Consider the following 19,741-nt stretch of genomic DNA (forward strand, 5'->3'; position numbering starts at 1 on the left):
AAGAGGCTGCAAACGATTGTGATACGCCAGGCCTCTGAGAGAACTATTTATCTTAGGGTGACCCTATGAAAAGGAGGACAGGGCTCCTGTATCTTTAACAGTTGGATTTAAAAGAGAATTTCAGCAGGTGTCATTTGTATTTATTTATTTATTTATTACATTTTTATACCGCCCAATAGCCGAAGCTCTCTGGGCAGTTCACAAAAATTCCCTCTTCATCAAAACAGTTAAAGTGCAGGAGCTATACTAGAGTGACCAGATTTAAAAGAGGGCAGGGCACCTGCAGCTTTAACTGCTGTGATGAAGAGGAAATTTCACCAGGTTCCCCATATGGTATATACAAATGACACCTTCTGACATTCCCCTTTCAATACAACTGTTAAAGATACAGGAGCCCTGTCCTCCTTTTCAGATGGTCACCCTAATTTATCTGCCCCACAAGAAAAGTAAATACACTGATAAAAAAATTGTGGCAAGTTGCTTCTACATTAGCCACAGCACCATGTGGACTGGCAAAGCATTACTGAGGCTATTCAGAACCAAAGTTTGTTGTATCTTTAATTTTAAAAGTATTTTTTTATTGAGGCTTGTTGTATCTTTAATTAGAACCATCTTCATTGTGGCTTCTATCTCTAATTGCTTCCTGGTCAGCTCAGCATGGGTTTAGTGATGAATTACTCCTTAATTACACCTTATTGGAAAAGAAAAAGAAACCAAGAATTAAAGTTCCACCATGGGAAACAGGAATTGACCAAACATTGGGCAATTCATTTCAAATACTGCACTATGCTGAACTGGAAGCAACTGGAAGCTAAAGCTGCGAGGAAGAGGTTTCTAATTAAAGTTGCGGAGGACCTTTGCTGAATGGGACTTACTTCCTTGGCCATAGGGACAGGCATTGCCAGATAATATAGTGCTGTATTAAGTTCCATGTGGAATCACTGTTTCAATTTTGTTTCCAGCTGACTGAGGAAAAGCTATGCCTCATAGTCCTAATGGGCCCCCAATGTGGGGGGGAAAACCCGTCTTTCCATATACATCCAATATACACTCCCCTCCCCTCTGCTACTGCTCTCTTGCACACAAATTCCCTCAGTCCCACAGTGACTCCCTATCACTTTCCTTCTTCCTTTCTGTGTGCTCCCTATATCATTTATCTTCCTTCTAGAATCAGGAAGGAACCAACATGCTATTCTACAGGGGGTTCAGGAATGGATCAGTGTGCCTTTAGGAGCCAAAGTTCAGTCACATCGTGCCGGGAATCAAGGCCCTCTTCAGGCCTACCAGGGAGCAGGGATTCAGGAGCAATGATGAGCTAACAGTAAAAGTGTTAATGTGCAACTATTCAATATTTAGCTCTTGTACTCACAGTTTTCCTAATACCCAAACAGCTCATCTCCTTCAATTTAAAGAAAGAATGTCTCCTCCCTAATATGAAGCATGTGATTGTGACAAACCCCAACTGCTGATGGAGCTCAGCAGTGCCCCCTAGAGCATGTGGTATTTGTGGTAAATTGCCCGAATAAGCTGGATCTCACTTTTCATTCTCTAACCCACATCCAAAGTTTAAGCTCTTTTACACAGTGGCTTGTTCAGTTAGAACTAGCCAGCTCGTTAATAATTCAAGTGAAGGGTTTTTACGAAGGTAGGTCTAGCCACTAAGTAAAGTAATATTCAGATAAGTTGGCTAGACAAAGGAAATGGAGATTATCACACTATTGGATAAAGTAAAAGTCAGCTGCCTATTACTGAACTCAGGTTCACATAAAAGTAAGGGTTTGCTCACTCCCCATTGTCTTCCTAATGACATGTAATTAGAGGCTAAGGGTGCAGTCCTATGGCCACTAGACATTGTCTAGAGGTCCATAGGATTGTTCTGTTTCTGGGAAATGAGCTCAGAGCCAGAGCTCTGACCTCAGTTGCTAGAAACCACCCTCTCTGAGCTGGTGTGGTTCTTTCTGCCCTAGCTATGTCTCCACACTTGGAAACTAATTGTGGAGAGGGCCAAAAAAGGGGCAGTCCCAGTGAAGGGGAGGAGATCATGGAAACTGCTTTACACAGCTTCCTGTCAGGTCTCTAGGTCCCTGCCCCACCCCCACTGAGCTGCACTTAGATGGGCAAAGTCACCCTCTAAGCAAAAATGCAGGGGATCCCCTCTGTGCTCCAGCTGTCCAGCATAGGCTATTAAGAAACTTTCTTAGACCTTCCTCTCGGCAATATGCTCTGAAACCCAAGACTTTACTTAAGTAGGTAATATAGAACTTGCTAAGTTAGAGTGACATTATTTATTTTATTTGGAACTTTGTGTACATCATCATTGCCATTGCTTGGTTTTCCTGTTTTTACTTTCTCCCAGATAAATTCTTTTTATATGTGGACATTTGGCTGCATTGTTTAAAAAGAGCATTTCTCACTGAACACCCTTTTCCCACATGAAGGATTTCAGGGTTACAAAGCATCTGCTCTTGCATTCTTGGGCTTCTCATAAGGTTTTGTTAAATTCTGTGTTTCTGAACTTTGCAGCACATTTCTTTGTATTTTTTCCCCTTAGAGATGGGCTGAAGGGAGGGGGTCCTGAGCAGAAGGGCTTAGAATTCCCCAGGCAGCTGGACAGACTAAGGTGTTATCAGCAGGTTCATCCTGACTGGTAGCAGCCTGTCAACAATTTCTTTTGGTGGGGGGAACCCTTGTAAAAATGGGGTCCACCAGAAGGGAAGTAACATGGTGATTTTATTTACCTTTTCCAAGCCAGTAAACAGGCTACTGGACAAATCAGGATATGCCATTTTACTCACAACTACCCTATTTTACATCCATAGTCAGCCTCCACCAGTCTGTCAAGCATTTTTCCTTACCTGTTAAAAGATTTGTAATGACAGAGGTCGGCTTTGCTGTCATAAGACAAGATATCAACACTGAATTCACTTTTCTCTTGTGGAGTAAGGCCCAGAGCTCTTTCCCAAGGAGAGAGATAGGTCTTAAAAATGGAGATGTGTTTCCCACTCCCACCTTTGTTATCACCTATAATACAGAGGAAGAGAAGAAAAGTTAATTCAAATGAGAGAAACACATCAAAACAAGTCCCAGGGTCCAGAGGTGATGAAAGCTATGAACAATCAAGGCAAAGGTGGCAGTAGAGCTTAATGCTAATTCGGTCCCCAAAAGCCTAAACTCTGCACTCAGCTTTATGCAAGTCATACCATTCTGCATCAGATTACACAATACATACATTATTTATTCAGTGTGCCACATTATATTATTTTTTTCTCTATATAATTCAGAATATTTTTTGCAAAAACCAGGATAATAGAAGACAAGGAGGATATGAAAAAGAATAAGACTATGGCTAATAAGGGCAGACGAAAAGGAAACTGAACCAACAAGGATCAAGAGGAGGATGCCGGTCAAAAAGTCTTGCCACCCCACAATTGCTTAAATGCTGCTTTTGATACCAAAACCTTCAGCAAACACATGAAAAACATTATTTACTTTTTAAATTTGATTTGAGTTGTACCCTGCCTTTCTACCAAGAAAAATGTCACTCAAGGTAGCTGACAATCACAAATAAAACTTGTTTAAAATAATAAAACAAATGCAGTATTAAAAACACAACAGTAACAATAAAAACGGCATCTAACCAACAGAGCTGCTTAAATGCCAAAGGCCTGCTTGAATAAGGAGGTCTTTGCCTAGTGGCAAAAGTACAACAGAGAGGGAGCGAATTTAGGGGCAGGGAGTTCCACAGCCTGGGAGCAGCTGCCAAGAAGGGCCTCTGTTTTGTCACCACCGAATACAGCTGTGAAGGTGGCAGTCGAGAAGGAAGGGCCTCTTCGGAGGATCTTAAGATCCAAGCAGGCTCTTAGGGGAAAAGCCTTGTCCCAAACCGCATAAGGCTCTATAGGTCATAACCAGCTCTTTGCATTCAGCCTGGAAACAGCCTGGAAGCCATTGAAGCTTTTGTAACAACGGAGCCATGTGCTCCCTGTGACTGGTCTTCAAATAGTGACAGCAATGCTATTTTTGGTGTTTGTTCTATTTTCATTCCCACTATTTCTTCAATTTCTGAGAACACCATCTTCCATAATCTTTGTACATATTTGCATTGCCACCACATATGTAAATACGTTCCTTTTTCCCCACATCCTCTCCAACAATTTGCTGAATGTTGATCACTTATCTTGTTCAATCTGAACAGTTTTTGAAGGCAAACCCACACCTAGCATGTTACAGTCGTCCAGATGGGATGTAACTAAGGCATGGTGACTGTGGCAAGATCAGACATCTCTACAAACAGGCGCAGTTGATGCACTAGCCTCAGCTGGCAAATGCACTCCTGGCCGCTGCCAAAACCTGGACATCCAGATTCTGGGCCAGGTCCAAGAGTACCCCCAAACTGCGAGTCTTCAGAGGGAGTGTAACCCCATCCAGCACAGGTTGAATCCCTATTCCCTGAAAGCCACAATTTCAAAGAATTTGGCTTCTAGTCATCTCTTGTTTCCTATAGGTTCACCAAAAAAAAAAAAAAGGCTTGAAAAATGCTACTGTACTCTGCATAGTTTTCTAATGCAAAGGTGTAGAACCTGGAGGCCAAATCAGGCCCTCCCAAGGCCCCAGTTTGGCCTTCCAGGGTCCCCAAGAAATGGTCCTTCCCTTGACTACTGTACATTTGGTGGTTTCAAGTTTGTGTGTGATTTCTTCCCCATTCTAAAAGATTGAAATACCTCTCTTAAGTCCTAACTACTGGTAGTAAAAGCTTCACACTCAAATATACTGGTGCTTTTGGCATTTTCATCCTGCCCCATTTGTGTTTGGCCTCACCCAAATATGGCCTCCGACAGTTTCTCCAGAGTGGAATTCAGCCCTTTGGCTGAACGACTTTCCACACCCCTGTTCCAGGGGTTCTTTACACAAGGCTTTTATTGTGCACTCGTGATTGGTCACGAGCTGAGGACATGGTAGCTGGCATGTCCTTTATGTGATGTCATCAACCTCCAGCGCCTCTCCTGTGCTTTGTGACCATTATCCCAGCTTTTTTCTTAATGGGGAAAATATGCTATTTTCTCTGTGTGGTGCTCCAACAGCTCTGTGTAATTTTGCAATTCTGTTATATTACAGCTATAGCACAGCACCATCTATTGACTGTACAATGAAACATATAGAACTTGTAGAGAAAGGAAACCCTGGGGGCGGGGTGAAGCATGTGTAAACCAGGCGATCTTAATCTCGCAAAGAATCTGGAATCAGAAGCCTCAGTAAAAGCGCAGGATAAAAGCTTGGTGTAGAGAAGCCCCCCTAATGTCTCCTTGATGCAAAGTTTGAGTCACTGAACCAGAACAGGTTTTTTTTAAAACATTTAGAATATGAATACATAGTGATTAATACTGAGCCCAGCAAAAGAAATCATGGTTTCTCAGGAGGTTTTAAAAGGTGTAATTTGCATGCTGCCAAAACAAGTAAATTGTGGAGAAAAGTCTACGTATCTGTCCTTTGCCAAACTTTCAACAATTGAAAGTTTGAAACCTGTCACAGGTATCCACATTTTAAGAAAGGTCTTGCAAAAGACAGGTTTCAGACTGCTTCTTGCTCAGCTGGACACCACCACCCTCTCTCTGACGATGACAGTTCAGATGCTGATGAGTCTTTTATTGGTGCACTGTATGCACATAAATACTTGCCTTTTTCATCAGTGGTCTCACTGCCTCCACCATCCGCTCTTCCCCCTGTACCAGCAGATCCCTCAGTATGTCCAGTTCCGCCACTTCCACCTTTGCTCCCAGGCTTTGGAGGTGGCATGGGGGGATGTTGGAGTTTACTTGACCCATATCGACCTACAGTGACTCCACTCACCATCCTCCCAGCACTATGTGAATAACTGTGAGAATCAACTCCATAGTGTCCTCCAACAGATGGGATGAACCTTTGAAAATGATCCTGAGGTGAGAAGGAGGGAGGAAAAGAGAACAAGAGGAAATATTGAAATGATTTCAAGGTACAGATTTCATATCTCTCTTTCCCCCTACCATAATTCTTCTTTGACAGCCATATGTCAGGGATGCTTTATACTGGAATCCTGGACTGAGCAGGGGGTTGGACATAATGCCCCAAATGGCCCCGACTAACTATCAGTAAAACAGGGACCAAGAAACTGCAGAGTGGGGTCAGGGGAGTAGGCAGGCCTTCCTGGCAGGAGGGCGATTTTCCCTCCCTCCCACTGCATCATCTGAGGCAGGGAATTCATATGTTTATGCTTTATTCTAGCTAACCTTACTAATGCCTTTTTTAAATGAGCATCAAGCTGACAATGTGCTACATTCTCCTTTGGCTAACTAGATTTTTCTGCTTAGGTGTTGTTAGGAGCAACTTCACAACCACTTCTGGAAATCGGAGTAGAGTGTTTGTGGCTAAAGGTTTCAGTGTGTCTGTGAAGTCTCACTGTGAAGTATTGGCGTGAATATAAAAAAGTGCTACTAACTTCACTCATCATCCACTTTAACTGTGGGTGTTCTGAGTGCCTTTGAAGTGGTCAAGTCAGACAGGAGTTAGAGGAAATGCTCAACTAGGACTGGGTGAGGTGAGGTCTCTAAACAGATCACCTCCAGTGCAGGACAGAGCAGGGCAGGCTACAACATGCCTCAATAAATACATCTGTAAATGAGCAGGAAGTCTAGTACTAGGACTGACAAGACAAGGGGTTTTTCTAGACACCCAAAGGCTAATTCTGACTGCTCAATCATTGTAGAACTGCATCTTTAGAACTTTGGAGACTGGGCAATGGTAATTTTTCAAGGCATCCAAGACTTCCCTGCAACAGACTAAAAAAGCAATGTAGATTTCTCACATCACAATACCAGGAAGTGTGTACATACCTTAGTTCACTGGTTCTTCTTTGCCTTAAAGCATGGCACCACGTTATGAGGTGCAATAGGTAGGGTGACCATATGAAAAGGAGGACAGAGCTCCTGTATCTTTAACAGTTGTAGGAAGGAAAGGAACCTCTCGTGCAAGCACTGAGTCATTACTGACTCTTGGAGGGATGCCAGCTTTCGCTGACATTTTCTTGGCAGGCCTTATAGCGGGGTGGTTTGCCGTTGCCTTCCCCGGGCGTTATTACCTTTCCCCGGCTAACTGGATACTCATTTTACCGACCTCGGGAGGACGGAAGGCTGAGCCGGCTGCCTGAAACCAGCTTCCACTGGGATCGAACTCAGGCCGTGGGGAGAGTTTCAGCTGCAGAAACTGCTGCTTTACCACTCTGCGCCACACGAGGCTCTCAACAGTTGTAGAGAAAAGGGATTTATTTATTTATTTATTTATTTCATTTTTATACTGCCCAATAGCTGAAGCTTTCTGGGCGGTTCACAAAAATTAAAATTATCAAGAGCATAAAAACAACTAACAATCTAAATCTAACAATCAGCAGTTGTCATTTGTATGCATACAGCATCTGGTGAAATTCCCTCTTCATCGCAATAGTTAAAGCTGCAAGAGCCCTCTTTTATATCTGGTCAAGAGGGCAGAGCCCCTGCAGCTTTTACTGTTATGATGAAGACAAAATTTCACCAGGTGCTACATGCATTCAAATGACACTTGCTGAAATTCCCTTTTCTATACAACTTTAAAGATACAGGAGCCCTGTCCTCCTTTTCATATGGTCACCCTACAATAGGGTGCAATGCTCTCCATTATGGCCCACAAAGCTTTTGACATTGTGGAGATGCCCCCCTTTTAACACCACTCCCTCTTACTTTTTCTCTGTTCTCTCCACCCACCACTCATCTCATTTCCCCCAATGTTTTTGCTGGGAATTTTGCTGCTTTCCCAACTGGGGTTCTGGGAAGAACTGTTCTCATCTCTAATCAGGCTGCTGATTGGATAGAAGAGTTTTTCCCTGCAGGAGAGAGCAGGCCAGGCCTGGGTGATTCAGTCCTCCTTATTTGTGAGTATTATTTATTTATTTATTTATTTATTTATTTAACACATTTATATCCCGCCCTATATCAATAAGATCTCAGGGCGGCATACAGATAAAAGCATACAGTATAAAATAGTAGATATACACAGCTAAAAACAAATTAAACCATAAACCAAGTTAAAACAATATATAATTTAAAAGCAGTAAAACTATTAAAACAGTTGTGCCAGCTTAGTGAATTCAACCATTAAAAGCCATGTTTTCACTTGGCCAATTTGCCCATGTTTACTTGTAAGTAGATATGCAGAGCCTTGATATTTGGGATATTGCTGCTAAGTGGTTAACCTTGATCAGCTGACCTGCTAAGCCATGGTGGTTAAGCATTTTGAGCTAAACTAGGGTGACCATATTTTGGAAACCAAAAAGGAGGACAAAATGGCTGCCCTCAGGAGGCGTGGCCACCCCAACATGCCCACCCCAAGGCGGAGCCAACTCAACATGTCCGGCCCCCAAGGGGGCGTGGCCTCGGTCACGTTTATTTATTTATTACATTTTTATACTGCCCAATAGTCAAAGCTCTCTGGGTGGTTCACAAAAAGTAAATGATAACAACCAATGAGTGCCAAAGGCACACAACTACTATAATAATATACTAAATACTAAAAAAAGAATTAACACTTATATAAAACCATTTCTTTATTTTTATAACATAATAAACAACCACAACCAGCAATCATCACCAGCAAGAGAAGGAGCATAATTAATATTAGAATCAGTATCCATTATCATCATCACCAGCAACTGAAGGAGGAGCATTATTAATATTAGAATCAGCATCCATTATCACCACCAGCAAGAGAAGGAGCATTATTAATATTAGAATCAGCATCCATTATCACCATCACCAGCAAGAGGAGCATTATTAACAAATGAAGCAGAAAATTCATATTAACAAATGAAGCAGAAAAATTTAGTAGAATAAAAAGAAAGCCATACTGTAAAATAACCATAATCTCAAAGACATAGGGCTCATCTACACCAAGCAGGATATAACACTATGAAAGTGGTATGGAAGTGGTGTATAAAAGGCAGGAGCCACACTACTGCTTTATAGTGGTACTGAAGTGCACTGACAACCGTTGGGGCCCATGACACATCTATACCAAGCAGGATATTACATTATAAAAGCGGTTATGAAAGCAGTATATGGTACATGTCAATGGGCCCCAACAGTTGTCAGTGCACTTCAATACCACTATAAAGCAATAGTGTACATCCTGCATGTTATATACCACTTTCATAGTGGAATATCCTGCTTGGTGTAGATGAGCCTTAAGTCAAAAATAAAAATTCTTTAGTTTGTTACAAAAACTAAGCAGCTCCAGAATGTGTGTCAAGCTGTCCGTCCCTAAGGACAGTGCATAACTAAGGAGGAAGACAACAATACTATAAAAGATGGATCAATGTAATCTACAATATACACTGTTAATAGCCCATGATATGCAATGGACACAGCAGGCTTCTTTTGCTGAACTCCCAACATCCCTGACCATTTTCCATGCTGACTGAGGATAATGGAAGTGAATGTCAATATCATCTGGAGAGCACCAGGTTGGGGAAGGCTGGGATACAGTACTGGACTCAAGCCATAGGAACTGGGTTCCAATTTCAACTCAGCCATGCAATTTACTGGGTGGGCTACACACTCTTTCTCAGCCTGACCTATGTAATGTGCAAGACTCAGTGGCTGAGCACCTACTTTGCATGCAGAAGATTCCAGTTCAATTCCTGGTAAGGTTGGGAAAACATCTGCCTGAAACACTGGTGAGCTGTGCCAATCAGTGTCCACAATACTGGACTAGCTGGACCCATGGTCTAACTCAATATAAGGCAGCTTTCTATGTTCCCAAGCTACCTCCCTGGGTTGTCATGTGGATGAAATAGTGACCACCACCAGGTACACTCCTTGGATTTTTTAAAAGTGGTTTAAAAAATGCCAAAGCCAAAATAAATAAGGAAAAACGAGGTTTGGGGTGACAGATGCGGCTGCATTTTCTTTCACACTCTTTCAGGGCACATTTTAAGGGCGAAGCGAGCGAGGATTTCTAGTTCACCTCCTCGACTGAGTACATAAAAGGTGGTGAGGATTCCCGCGAGAGAGGGTGGTGGTGGTGTGTGTGTGTTTTACGTGTTTTACATATGTGGCGCCAGACTGCTGTTCCTCCGTGCCTTGCGAAGGGAAAGGAAATTGGGCCAAGGGCTTCAGCTGGATGACACACACACACACACACACACACACACAAGATGGAGACTCCAGCTTCAAAATTGTGACACTTACCTCCAGCACCGCCACCCAGCCAGTCACCCCAACGCAATGCGCGCTACACGCCTCCGCCCGCTTGCCAGCCTTCCTCTCCCCATCCAACACAACACACGAGATACAACCTTCTCGCCCCAGCACCGCTTGGCCGCCCCTACCGCGCTCGGCTCCTGCTTCCTCCTCCAGCTGCTGGCTGAGCTGACAATGGCGGCCGCTCCGTGCTGAGGCAATGGGGAGGGGCGGGAGACACCCCAATCACCTCAGAGCCAATGGACCCGACTCGCCATGAGTGGCTTCACCCTAACCAGCTTGCGCCAGCACACAGGAGAAGGGGAAGGCATCCCTGGGGGGCGGGGGCTGCGAGGCCCATTCTCGGAGAACGGGTCTCCCAGCTCCTCCTGCCCAGCGACAGAGCCCTCTCCTGTGTGCTGGCGCGCTTGCGCCACCACAGAGGAGAAGGGGAGAGAGCGTCCCTGGGGGGCGGGGGCTGCGAGGCCCATTCTCAGAGAACGGGTCTCCCAGCTCCTCCCACCCAGCAACGCAGCCCTTCTCCTGTGTGCTGGTGCGCTTGCGCCACCACAGAGGAGAAGGGGAGAGAGCGTCCCTGGGGGGCGGGGCTGCAAGGCCTGTTCTCGGAGAACGGGTCTCCCAGCTCCTCCTGCCCAGTGACGCAGCCCTTCTCCTGTGTGCTCGCGCGCTTGCGCCAGCACACAGGAGAAGGGGAGGGCGTCGCTGGGGGATGCAGGCCTGGGCCAGGGCCCCGATTTTCCTGGGCATTTGGGGGGATTTTGAAATCTCCCCCCAGATCCCGCTTGGGGGTGGGATTTCCGGCCATGTCCGGGCAAATCCGGGCGTTTGGTCACCCTAAGCTAAACATTATGGCTTAGTATGTCATGTGAACCATTCCTAACCATGGTGGCTACATAACCATGGTTTAAACATGCTCACTAACCATTTGCTGCAGAATGGTTTGCAGCTAACAGTGACTTAACATGTTGCCTGAACAGGCCCATGGAGTGAGTGTCTTCTGAGTAGGTTTAAAAATAGTAAGAATCATATTTTGACCCCCACCACTCTCCTTTTGACCCTGCCCACAGATGGCATGTGGCCCCTGAGACCTTTCCCAGATTGGAATTAAAGTTGAATTTGAATAGGAGAGAACTAGGTTAATTAGAGTGACCCTATGGAAAGGAGGACGGGGCTCCTGTATCTTTAACAGTTGAATAGAAAAGAGAATTTCAGCAGGTGTCATCTGTATGCATGCAGCTCCTGGTGAAATTTCCTCTTCATCACAACAGTTAAAGCTGCAGGAGCATTGCCCTCTTTTGTATCTGGTCAAGAGGGCAAAGCCCCTGCAGCTTTAACTGTTGTGATGAAGAGTGAATTTCACCAGGAGCTGCATGTATACAAATGACCCCTGCTGAAATTCCCATTTCTCTGCAATTGTTAAAGATACAGGAGCCCTGTCCTCCTTTTCATATGGTCTTCCTAGGTTAATATTCCTGCCCAGCTATGCAGCTCACTAAAGACTCTTGGTCAAGTTTATATGCTTAACTTCTTCACAGGACTGATGTAATTATTGATATTCTTCAATGAGCATCAGTACAGCAGCTAATGTTTGCAACACTGATCAGTTTATTTTGGTGTCAATGGCACACTCCCTGGGGTATCTGTAAGAAATAATGACAGGCCCAAGGTCACCAATGAATGTTGTGGCTGAACAGGAATTTGAACTGGGGTCTCCCTAGTTTTAGGTAGCCTTGCAGATTAAAAAAAAATGTAAAAATGGCATCAGAACTGTCTGATCAGTGGGGTGCCTTTCTGTATCCCATCGACTATATACAGGTTTGTTTGCTTTTTGTATATTTCTGCTTCTACCTGCAACAAACCATTCTGTGGGCTAAGTTATCTCCTTTTGGTCTTTACCCATAAATATTGTTCAGACATTTTTTAATAAATCAAATAAGTAACGAGTGCAAATCCTAAAACAGATGCAACAATTAATCAAATCCTGTTAAACAAAAGTATGTGATTACAGAACTGCAGTGTCCACAGGGTCCTGGCTTGACCACTGCTGTTTGTATGAATACCTAAAGGGAGCCTGGCGGTACCCTATGTTGTTGCTTTTAAAGAGTTAAGCACTTGGCTTGTCTGTTACATGTAGTACTATTGACTGATGAGAAGTTTTATAGGCTGTAAACAGGCTTCCAAGGCCAGCTGTTTGGTCAGCTAAATATAGGCAAGAAGAAGTGAAAAACTCACAAGGTGGAGTATAGAATTATCTAACACTCCACTCAATGTATTCAGCTGCAATCACCAGGGCTTCGCAACAGGTCATCCAATCTGCAGTCTGGGCACAGAGCCATCAGCAAACTAAACTGACAAGTCTCTAGGGAATCTCCCTCACCAGTATAAATTTCCCATTTTAAGAACAAGGAGGATAAACTTCCCTTGAATATTAGAAAATACAAGGGGCTGAACAGAATCCCAGTCAAAAGTGCTGCATCTCTGATGCCTTAAGCTAGACACTGAGGTTGGCAGGGCTTCTCTTCAGATATAGAGCAGGGAGTGGCACAAACACAGACTGAGATCAGGGGCTGGTTTCTGGGCGTAGGAGGCAAGTATCTAGAAGTGTGAACGTACAACACTGCTCTCTACCTGTGCAGGAGCAGTGCTAGGCACTGAAAAAATCTGGGACTCAGGTCTGTAGGACCAAAAAAAATGCACAAATTTGCACATGCAATAAATGTGCATGATTGGAAATAATTGCTATACTTTAAATTTTAAAGAAGGCAAGCTCTAATTAACCTCTAGATTGCTTTAAGGACAGAACTGAGCAGCGTCCAAAATTGTGCTTGCTTAAAATGTGCCCTCCATGCACCAATACTTTTCCATGGTCTTTCAAGCCCAAATCCAGACGGAGAGGATTGAGTGCCACAGACCTTAAACATTTACCAATTTTACCAATTAATTGCAAACTGGATATGGCACACTGGCAAAGGAGAGTGTGAGAATGTATTGAAGACTATAATTAGCCATGCTGTTCAGCTGCAAACGGACATAATTACTTGGGAGAAACCCCCATCAAACATAGTGAGACTTACTTCGGTGTAAATTCTCTTCTTTTTCTTTCTTTTTTTCTCTCTCTCCCCCCCCCCCCCAATTTTTGGGTTCTAATTTTTGGGATTCCTAAAATCTACACCAAATGTTGCAGTATTAAGTTTCTAACAACCTCATCGTCATACAACTCTTACAGTACCAAAATGCGTAGATGGGTACCTTTATTAGGACCAACCAAAATTTCTAAGAAAGGTATTGCCCAACTGTGGATTTTGGGTTTCCATTTTTCACAGACCAGCATGGCTACCTTTGTTTTTGTTTGTTTGTTTGTTAAATTACCAAAGCCCAGGTTTCTCTCTAGATCCAGATATTGGAATTATATTCAGGGTGACAAGTTGCAGCTCTGAGCACATTTACTAAGGAAGAAGACTCCAATCCTACATACATGTATCTGGGAGTAAATCCCATTGAACTCAGTACAACTTACTTCTGAGTAAACAGGTTTAAGATTACACAGTAAATTTGATGTAATCCTGGGCATGTTTCCCTACCCACAAACCTTTCTGTATCCCCAGTTGTTTCTCTGCCCCACCTAATTTCCTTCCCCTACCCCACCGGTCTCTATAGCCATGCCCAGGGTTGGCTTCAAGATATTTTGCTGAGCAGCAAATGGCACCTTCCACCCCAACCCCAGTCAAGGTGCATAGAACTATTCAATGCTAGTGTTTTGGCCCCTGAGGCAGAAGATCTTACAAACTCCTCTCTCCCACTCCTTGGCGGGGAAAATACAATAATAATTAATAAATAATGAATAATTCGCTGCTTTTTCATGACATTCCAAATCAATTGTCTGAGAGCTCCATCACAGCAGCAGTTTAATGCACGCTCACCATGTCTGGTATCTGGTATTGCAGCACGGGACTGAGATGTTGTGCCTCTGTCCTGCACCTATATTGCCTCTTTTCCTCCATTTTGCATATTATTTTTGTGTGGGGAAAGTCTGGATTATTTTCCCCAAGAGGATTTAATGCACCCTTAAGCCTCCATATAGTGCTGTCCCCTCACTTTTTCCTTTATTGGGGGGAGTGTGCTTTGAATGGAATCTTGCTGATGAAAGGGGAGGGCGGGGCAGTTCTCCCCCAGCATGCCAGGTCACAAATGGACTTGTGCTTAATCTGTTGAATGGACTTTTTACTGCTCCAACCCCACCCTCATTGCCTGCAAAAATGGAGCCCAGCCGATGAAATGTTAAGTCAGTAAATTGCTAGACAACAAAGCCAGAGCAAGGGGGTGGGGGAAGGAGCCCACGTCCCTAAGGACCCCAGCAGATTTCTATTTTTATGAACTGGAGATGTACAGCTGTGCATTATTAAAGTAAAGGAAAACAGATCCTCCACAAATGCAAACAGGTGAAATTTTGCATTGGTGGAGTATCAGAAGAACAGCTTGAGGGGAATTCTTTTTTAAAATTCCTAAAAATCAAGCCATGAATGATCTGATTCAAACTTGACATGGCTAAAGCCCTCAAGAGCTATTACGGTGCCAAATTTAATCACTTTATCTGTAAAAATTACGCAGATGTAATTTGGGCAATAAACGAGCTCCATTGAACACACATACACACACACATACACCCCTCTGATTCTGCCTTAATGCACCCCTGTGCAGAATAAGAGAGGTGCATGTGTGTGTTAATAGGAAGGAATGACTTTGAGGAGGGGGAAACTAAAATTCCTAAAAAATCAAAGGATGAACCGAACTGATTCAAACTTGACACACCTAAAGCCCTGCTTAAGAGCTCTCATGGTCCCAAGATTCAATTTTAAAAAAAAAATGAGGGAGCTGTAAGCATTTGGTTAATTCCCATAGGAGCTCCAATGAGCGAGAGGGGAGGCTGCCATTTGATCACAATGTCCATCAACAACAAGAACCAGTGAACTGGAGGGGGAGGGGGAAGGGGTGGGATGGACACAATAGCAGCGGGAGAGCAAACAAGTAAAAAGAGAGTTCACCCTTATAGCGACAATCGTGAAACAGAGGAGCACTTGTCCCACTTATGAAATGGAGATAAAAAAGCAGAGGCAAACCAGAGGGGAAAATAGGTGTGATGGAGCTCTGAGGCAGCTGCCTCATGCTCTGAAATAAGTGTGTGTGTGTGTGTGTGTTTTAAAGGACCCTATCTTCTAAGGACACCCCTATTTATTATTATTATTATTATTATTTATTTATTTATATAGCACCATCAGTGTATGTATGCACAGGGGAAAGGATGGCATTTTATTTCAGAAAAAAGAAAAAAAAAACTCAGGCAGAAAGTTTTAAAGCAGGAGGGCAAAAATCCAGCTAGTCCTGGAGGATCAGCTGCAACACAGGTCATCAGGAGCCCTGTACCTTTATTTCAGCAAGTGCCATTTTTCTCCAGTTACATGAAAAGCAACTTCTTTCAAAATAAGTTTCAGTACAGTAGCCTCCAGTCCAAGAGCGTCATCAGACAGAGGGGAAATTGTGTTTCCTCATCATTGCTTTCCCCTCCCCCTGCTTCTATCCCACAATACTTCCTCTTTCTTTACATGGAGAAGGAAGAGGAAGTAAACAATGACCCTGCGGGCATTTTTATCCCACTGCTTCTCCTGCACACAGCAGGAAATTGTGGCACGTTTCGCTACAGATGAACGAAGTCAGAATTTGTGGGTCTTTTTTTGCAATGGGAAAACAAGCAGAAGGTTGACGGTGGCATCAAAAGAACCCCCCCAAAAATCATGAGTGGGCAGTAGTGCGTGTACAATAAAACACTCATCTGATGACTTTCCAAGAAAGCTTATTATACCACAGTACATTTGTGAGTCTTTAGCCTTCATCCCACATACCCTTTTATTGTGGTTCCCCCTTGAATTATCCCACTTTATTTACATAGTGCTTATATACCATATGAAAGCTTGAGAACTTACACCTGTGCGCTTTTATGAACCAAGCCTCTTTACAGCTCTGTTGTAGAGCATTGCTTTGATCCCTTTGAGAAGCGCATCCCCACCCTCCAGATCTCCTTTGTACCTCCCCCTACAGTTTATTGGTTGTTTGAAGTGGGACAACTCTCTTTCCATTCATTTTGTCAGACAACAGGATCTTGCACTGGGGTTTGCTCTTCTTGTTACTGAACTCCGTGCCCTCCGCTTTCTCCCTGTCCTTCTGAACATGGGTGAGTAGTAGATGAGAGAGAGAGAGAGAGAGAGAAGCCACCCCACCCCACCCCCCTTGCCACCCAGGAAAATAAAAAGAAATACTTATTTGCTTTCTGTATTTCCCAGTCTTCTAAACACTCATGCTGTTTCCTCATTTCCCTTCACAAGATCTGTTACAAATACAGAGTTTTGCTGACACAACGAGCGCAGAGCACTAGCCCATATATTATTTGCATTGAAAGCATTCATCCAGCCACATGGACCTCAATCTGCCCCTTCAGTTACCCCCTCCCTTTCTTTTGGTTTTTAACTCCCATCCATGAGCCTTCTTTACAGGATGTGGGTGTCTTTGGGTGCCTAATCCCCCCTGGCTTTGCGTGTCCACTGTTGGCAACTCGGTGCTGTTGAAAGGGAGATATTAGCTGCTGCGGTTTCCCTGCCAGGAGGGAGTGGGGGACTTTGCTTCTGGTGTGGAAGAAGCAGGAGGAGGAGAGGAAGAAGCTGCCGGGCCTTTAGGACCCCACGGAAGCCCTTACCACCGCTTGCAGGTCATGATCTTCACAAATGGGGAGGGGGGAAAAGAACAGTTGAAATCAATTGGATTTACTTCTGAGTAAATATAAAATTTAGCCGCTCCTGTTTCCCTGTCTATTTATTTATTTATTTATTTATTTATTTAATTACATTTATATACCGCCCCACAGCCGAAGCTCTCTGGGCGGTTTACAGCATTTATCCCAGCCTTATAAACAGTCATGCTGTTCCCTCAAAGGAATGGAAGAGCGCCCCATTCATCCTGCCGGAAAACCTCCCTCCCCCTCCAATGAACTGCATATTGAAATCAATGGGATTTACTTTAGAGCAAGGGAACAATGCATGATCAAAGGAATGAATGAGCGCAAATGCGTTCCTGTGCTCCTAAGTTCCATCGCTCCTTCGAACTAGTGGAATATAAGCTTCAAAGGCCTTGAGGGAGGAAATTTAAAAAATCTAAAAAATAAACGGACAGCCCAATCAGATTCAAATTTGGTATGCTGAAAGCACTCCTTAATAGCTATTACTGTGCCAATTTGGATCTCTTTATCTTTAAAACTTAAACAGATGTAACAATTTGTTTAATTTCTATTTAAAACATCCAATAGAGTTCAATTGATTAACGAACTAAAACTCCTATCACCTGCCACTGGAGGTTGCATTGTGTTCCCCTTGTCAGGCACTTCCAATCAGGAGGGAAAGGTGCAGCCCCCCCTCTATGATGTTACCAATGCATCCCCTCTTGCTTCCTCCGCCCGCCCCGCCAAAGCAAGTCATGAAGCGAAGGTGGAGGATCCAAAGTACAATAGACCCAGCAGCCAGGAAGCAGGAGGAGGAAAGGATTTGAATAGGAATTTAAAAACACCTGCTGTAGAAAAGGCAGGATCCTCTCTTTTGTCAGCACTGCCGCCCCTTGAAAACACATGGATTCAAAACAAGAGATGAAAATACTTGTTGCAGTTTGAGCGGGGTGCTTTCGCATGCCCGGAAGAACCAGACTTTCCTAGCTTCATCACACCAGTGTTATCCTGTGCAATCTCTGCGAATTGCATGCAAAAGACTCTGAAGTTTTCCAGTTTATAATCTGCTTTTACTGTGAAATACTCCCATGCGTCCATTGTTCTCCAAGCAGCCGCTGGAGAATGATTTGATATGTTTAAACTACAAAATAAACAAATGCTTACATCTGCGTAAGTTTTGATGGCACAGTAAATTGGCACAGTAATAGATATTAAGGAGGGCTTTCAGCATGCCAAATTTGAATCGAATTGGGTCATCTGTTGATTTTTTATGATTTTTTAAACATTTCCCCCCCTTAAACCCTTTTCCTGGTATGCAAAGGATCTTAGGAGTGCTGCCGCTGGGGATGTGATTTAAGTTAACAACAACGACAGCTTTACGCTATGGGGATAATTTGAGGGAAACGGGTATGTGGGATGAAGCTTTCCGTGCACCAAAATACTTTGCTTCATTTGGGGAAAGAGCGCAATCAAAGCAGGATGTATCGGAGTGCTTCACAATAAAAGCAGAATATAAAGTAGAAAACATCATAGTCCTTTGCATGGTCCTGCTTGTGGGCTTCCCAAGGATATCCAGTTGGTCGCTATGGGAACAGCATGCTGTACTGGTGTGATCCAGCACAGCTCTTATGTTCTTAGGTTCGTACATTTGAATACGGTGAATATCCTATGCAGTGATTTGGGGTCCTATTAGATTAGATAGAAGAGGCTTTGTGAACAACCTATTTAATTTTGTCTCTTCATCTTTGTACTGCCACATTCCCATCTGTAGTTCTGCCATAGAATCCCACAGATCCACCTGCCCTTGAAAGGAGGCAAATGGTGACATGAGAAACTGTCAGCCAGAGCTCTCTTAGATCACAGGCAATACAAAACCAATAACTGCAGTATTAAATCTGAGACACAAATAGCCCAAGACATTTTGGAGGTAGAAAATCCAAATGGCTGCCCTTACCATCGCCACCACACTGCCACCATAAACTAAATAATTTGCAGCCATTTAATGGTCCCCCAAATGTGCTGCCTAAGGAACCCGCTGCACCCTGCCTAAGGCTCCAAACTGGAATGGGTTCAATGGGACTTACTGCTATATAAGTGTGTATAGGATTGCAGATGAAGACAAGTAGCTGGAGCAGCTGAGGCATTGCTACAGCAAAGGTCAGAGCTAGACTGAGGCATTACATGTCTCAGCTATTAAAGGGAGTTGTCCTGGCTTCATCCACAGCTGCTGACCTGTGACATATTTAAAAGCACAGATTCTCCACTTGAAGATGTGCCGTCTTTTTGTGCTGGGTCATGACTTCCATGTGGGTTTTTAGTGGGTGCCTCCAGACAGACAACTAGTATTAATAAGTCATTTCTGTTCAGCTGTGGGCTACAGATGGAATTGCACTTTGCACATTCACTATTATCCTTTGCAATGGGATAGAGCTAGGGCACAAGAGCTAAATGTAGGGTGATCATATGCAAAGGAGGACAGGGCTTCTGTATCTTTAACAGTTGCACAGAAAAGGGAATTTCTGCAGGTGTTGGAGAACCTGGTGAAATTCCCTCTTCATCACAGCAGTTAAAGCTGCAGGAGCTATTCTAGAGATTTAAAAGAGGGCAGGGCACCTCCAGCTTTAACTGTTGTGATGTACAATCAAAGTACAATCAAAGTCCTCCGATGCATTGTAGAACTTTGGGGACGTTCTACAAATGTCTACTGAAGTACACG

The 19,741-nt window shown here is 43.7% G+C and overlaps 1 protein-coding gene across 1 annotated transcript in view; it reads right to left on the reverse strand.

Annotated features, from left to right (window-relative positions):
- The window catches only part of MYOZ1 (myozenin 1), a 40,779-nt gene that overhangs the window by 1,020 nt on the left and 20,018 nt on the right, over nt 1–19,741 (reverse strand). Inside the window, exons 3-4 of the mRNA XM_063128464.1 lie at nt 5,676–5,931; nt 2,856–3,021 (exon numbers count right to left, since the gene is read on the reverse strand). Coding sequence (XP_062984534.1) covers nt 2,856–3,021; nt 5,676–5,931 — 422 coding nt within the window. The remainder of the gene's footprint in view (nt 1–2,855; nt 3,022–5,675; nt 5,932–19,741) is intronic.

This window comes from Elgaria multicarinata, chromosome 6 (assembly GCF_023053635.1).
Source record: "Elgaria multicarinata webbii isolate HBS135686 ecotype San Diego chromosome 6, rElgMul1.1.pri, whole genome shotgun sequence".
In the NCBI taxonomy this organism is placed as follows: Eukaryota; Metazoa; Chordata; class Lepidosauria; order Squamata; family Anguidae; genus Elgaria; species Elgaria multicarinata.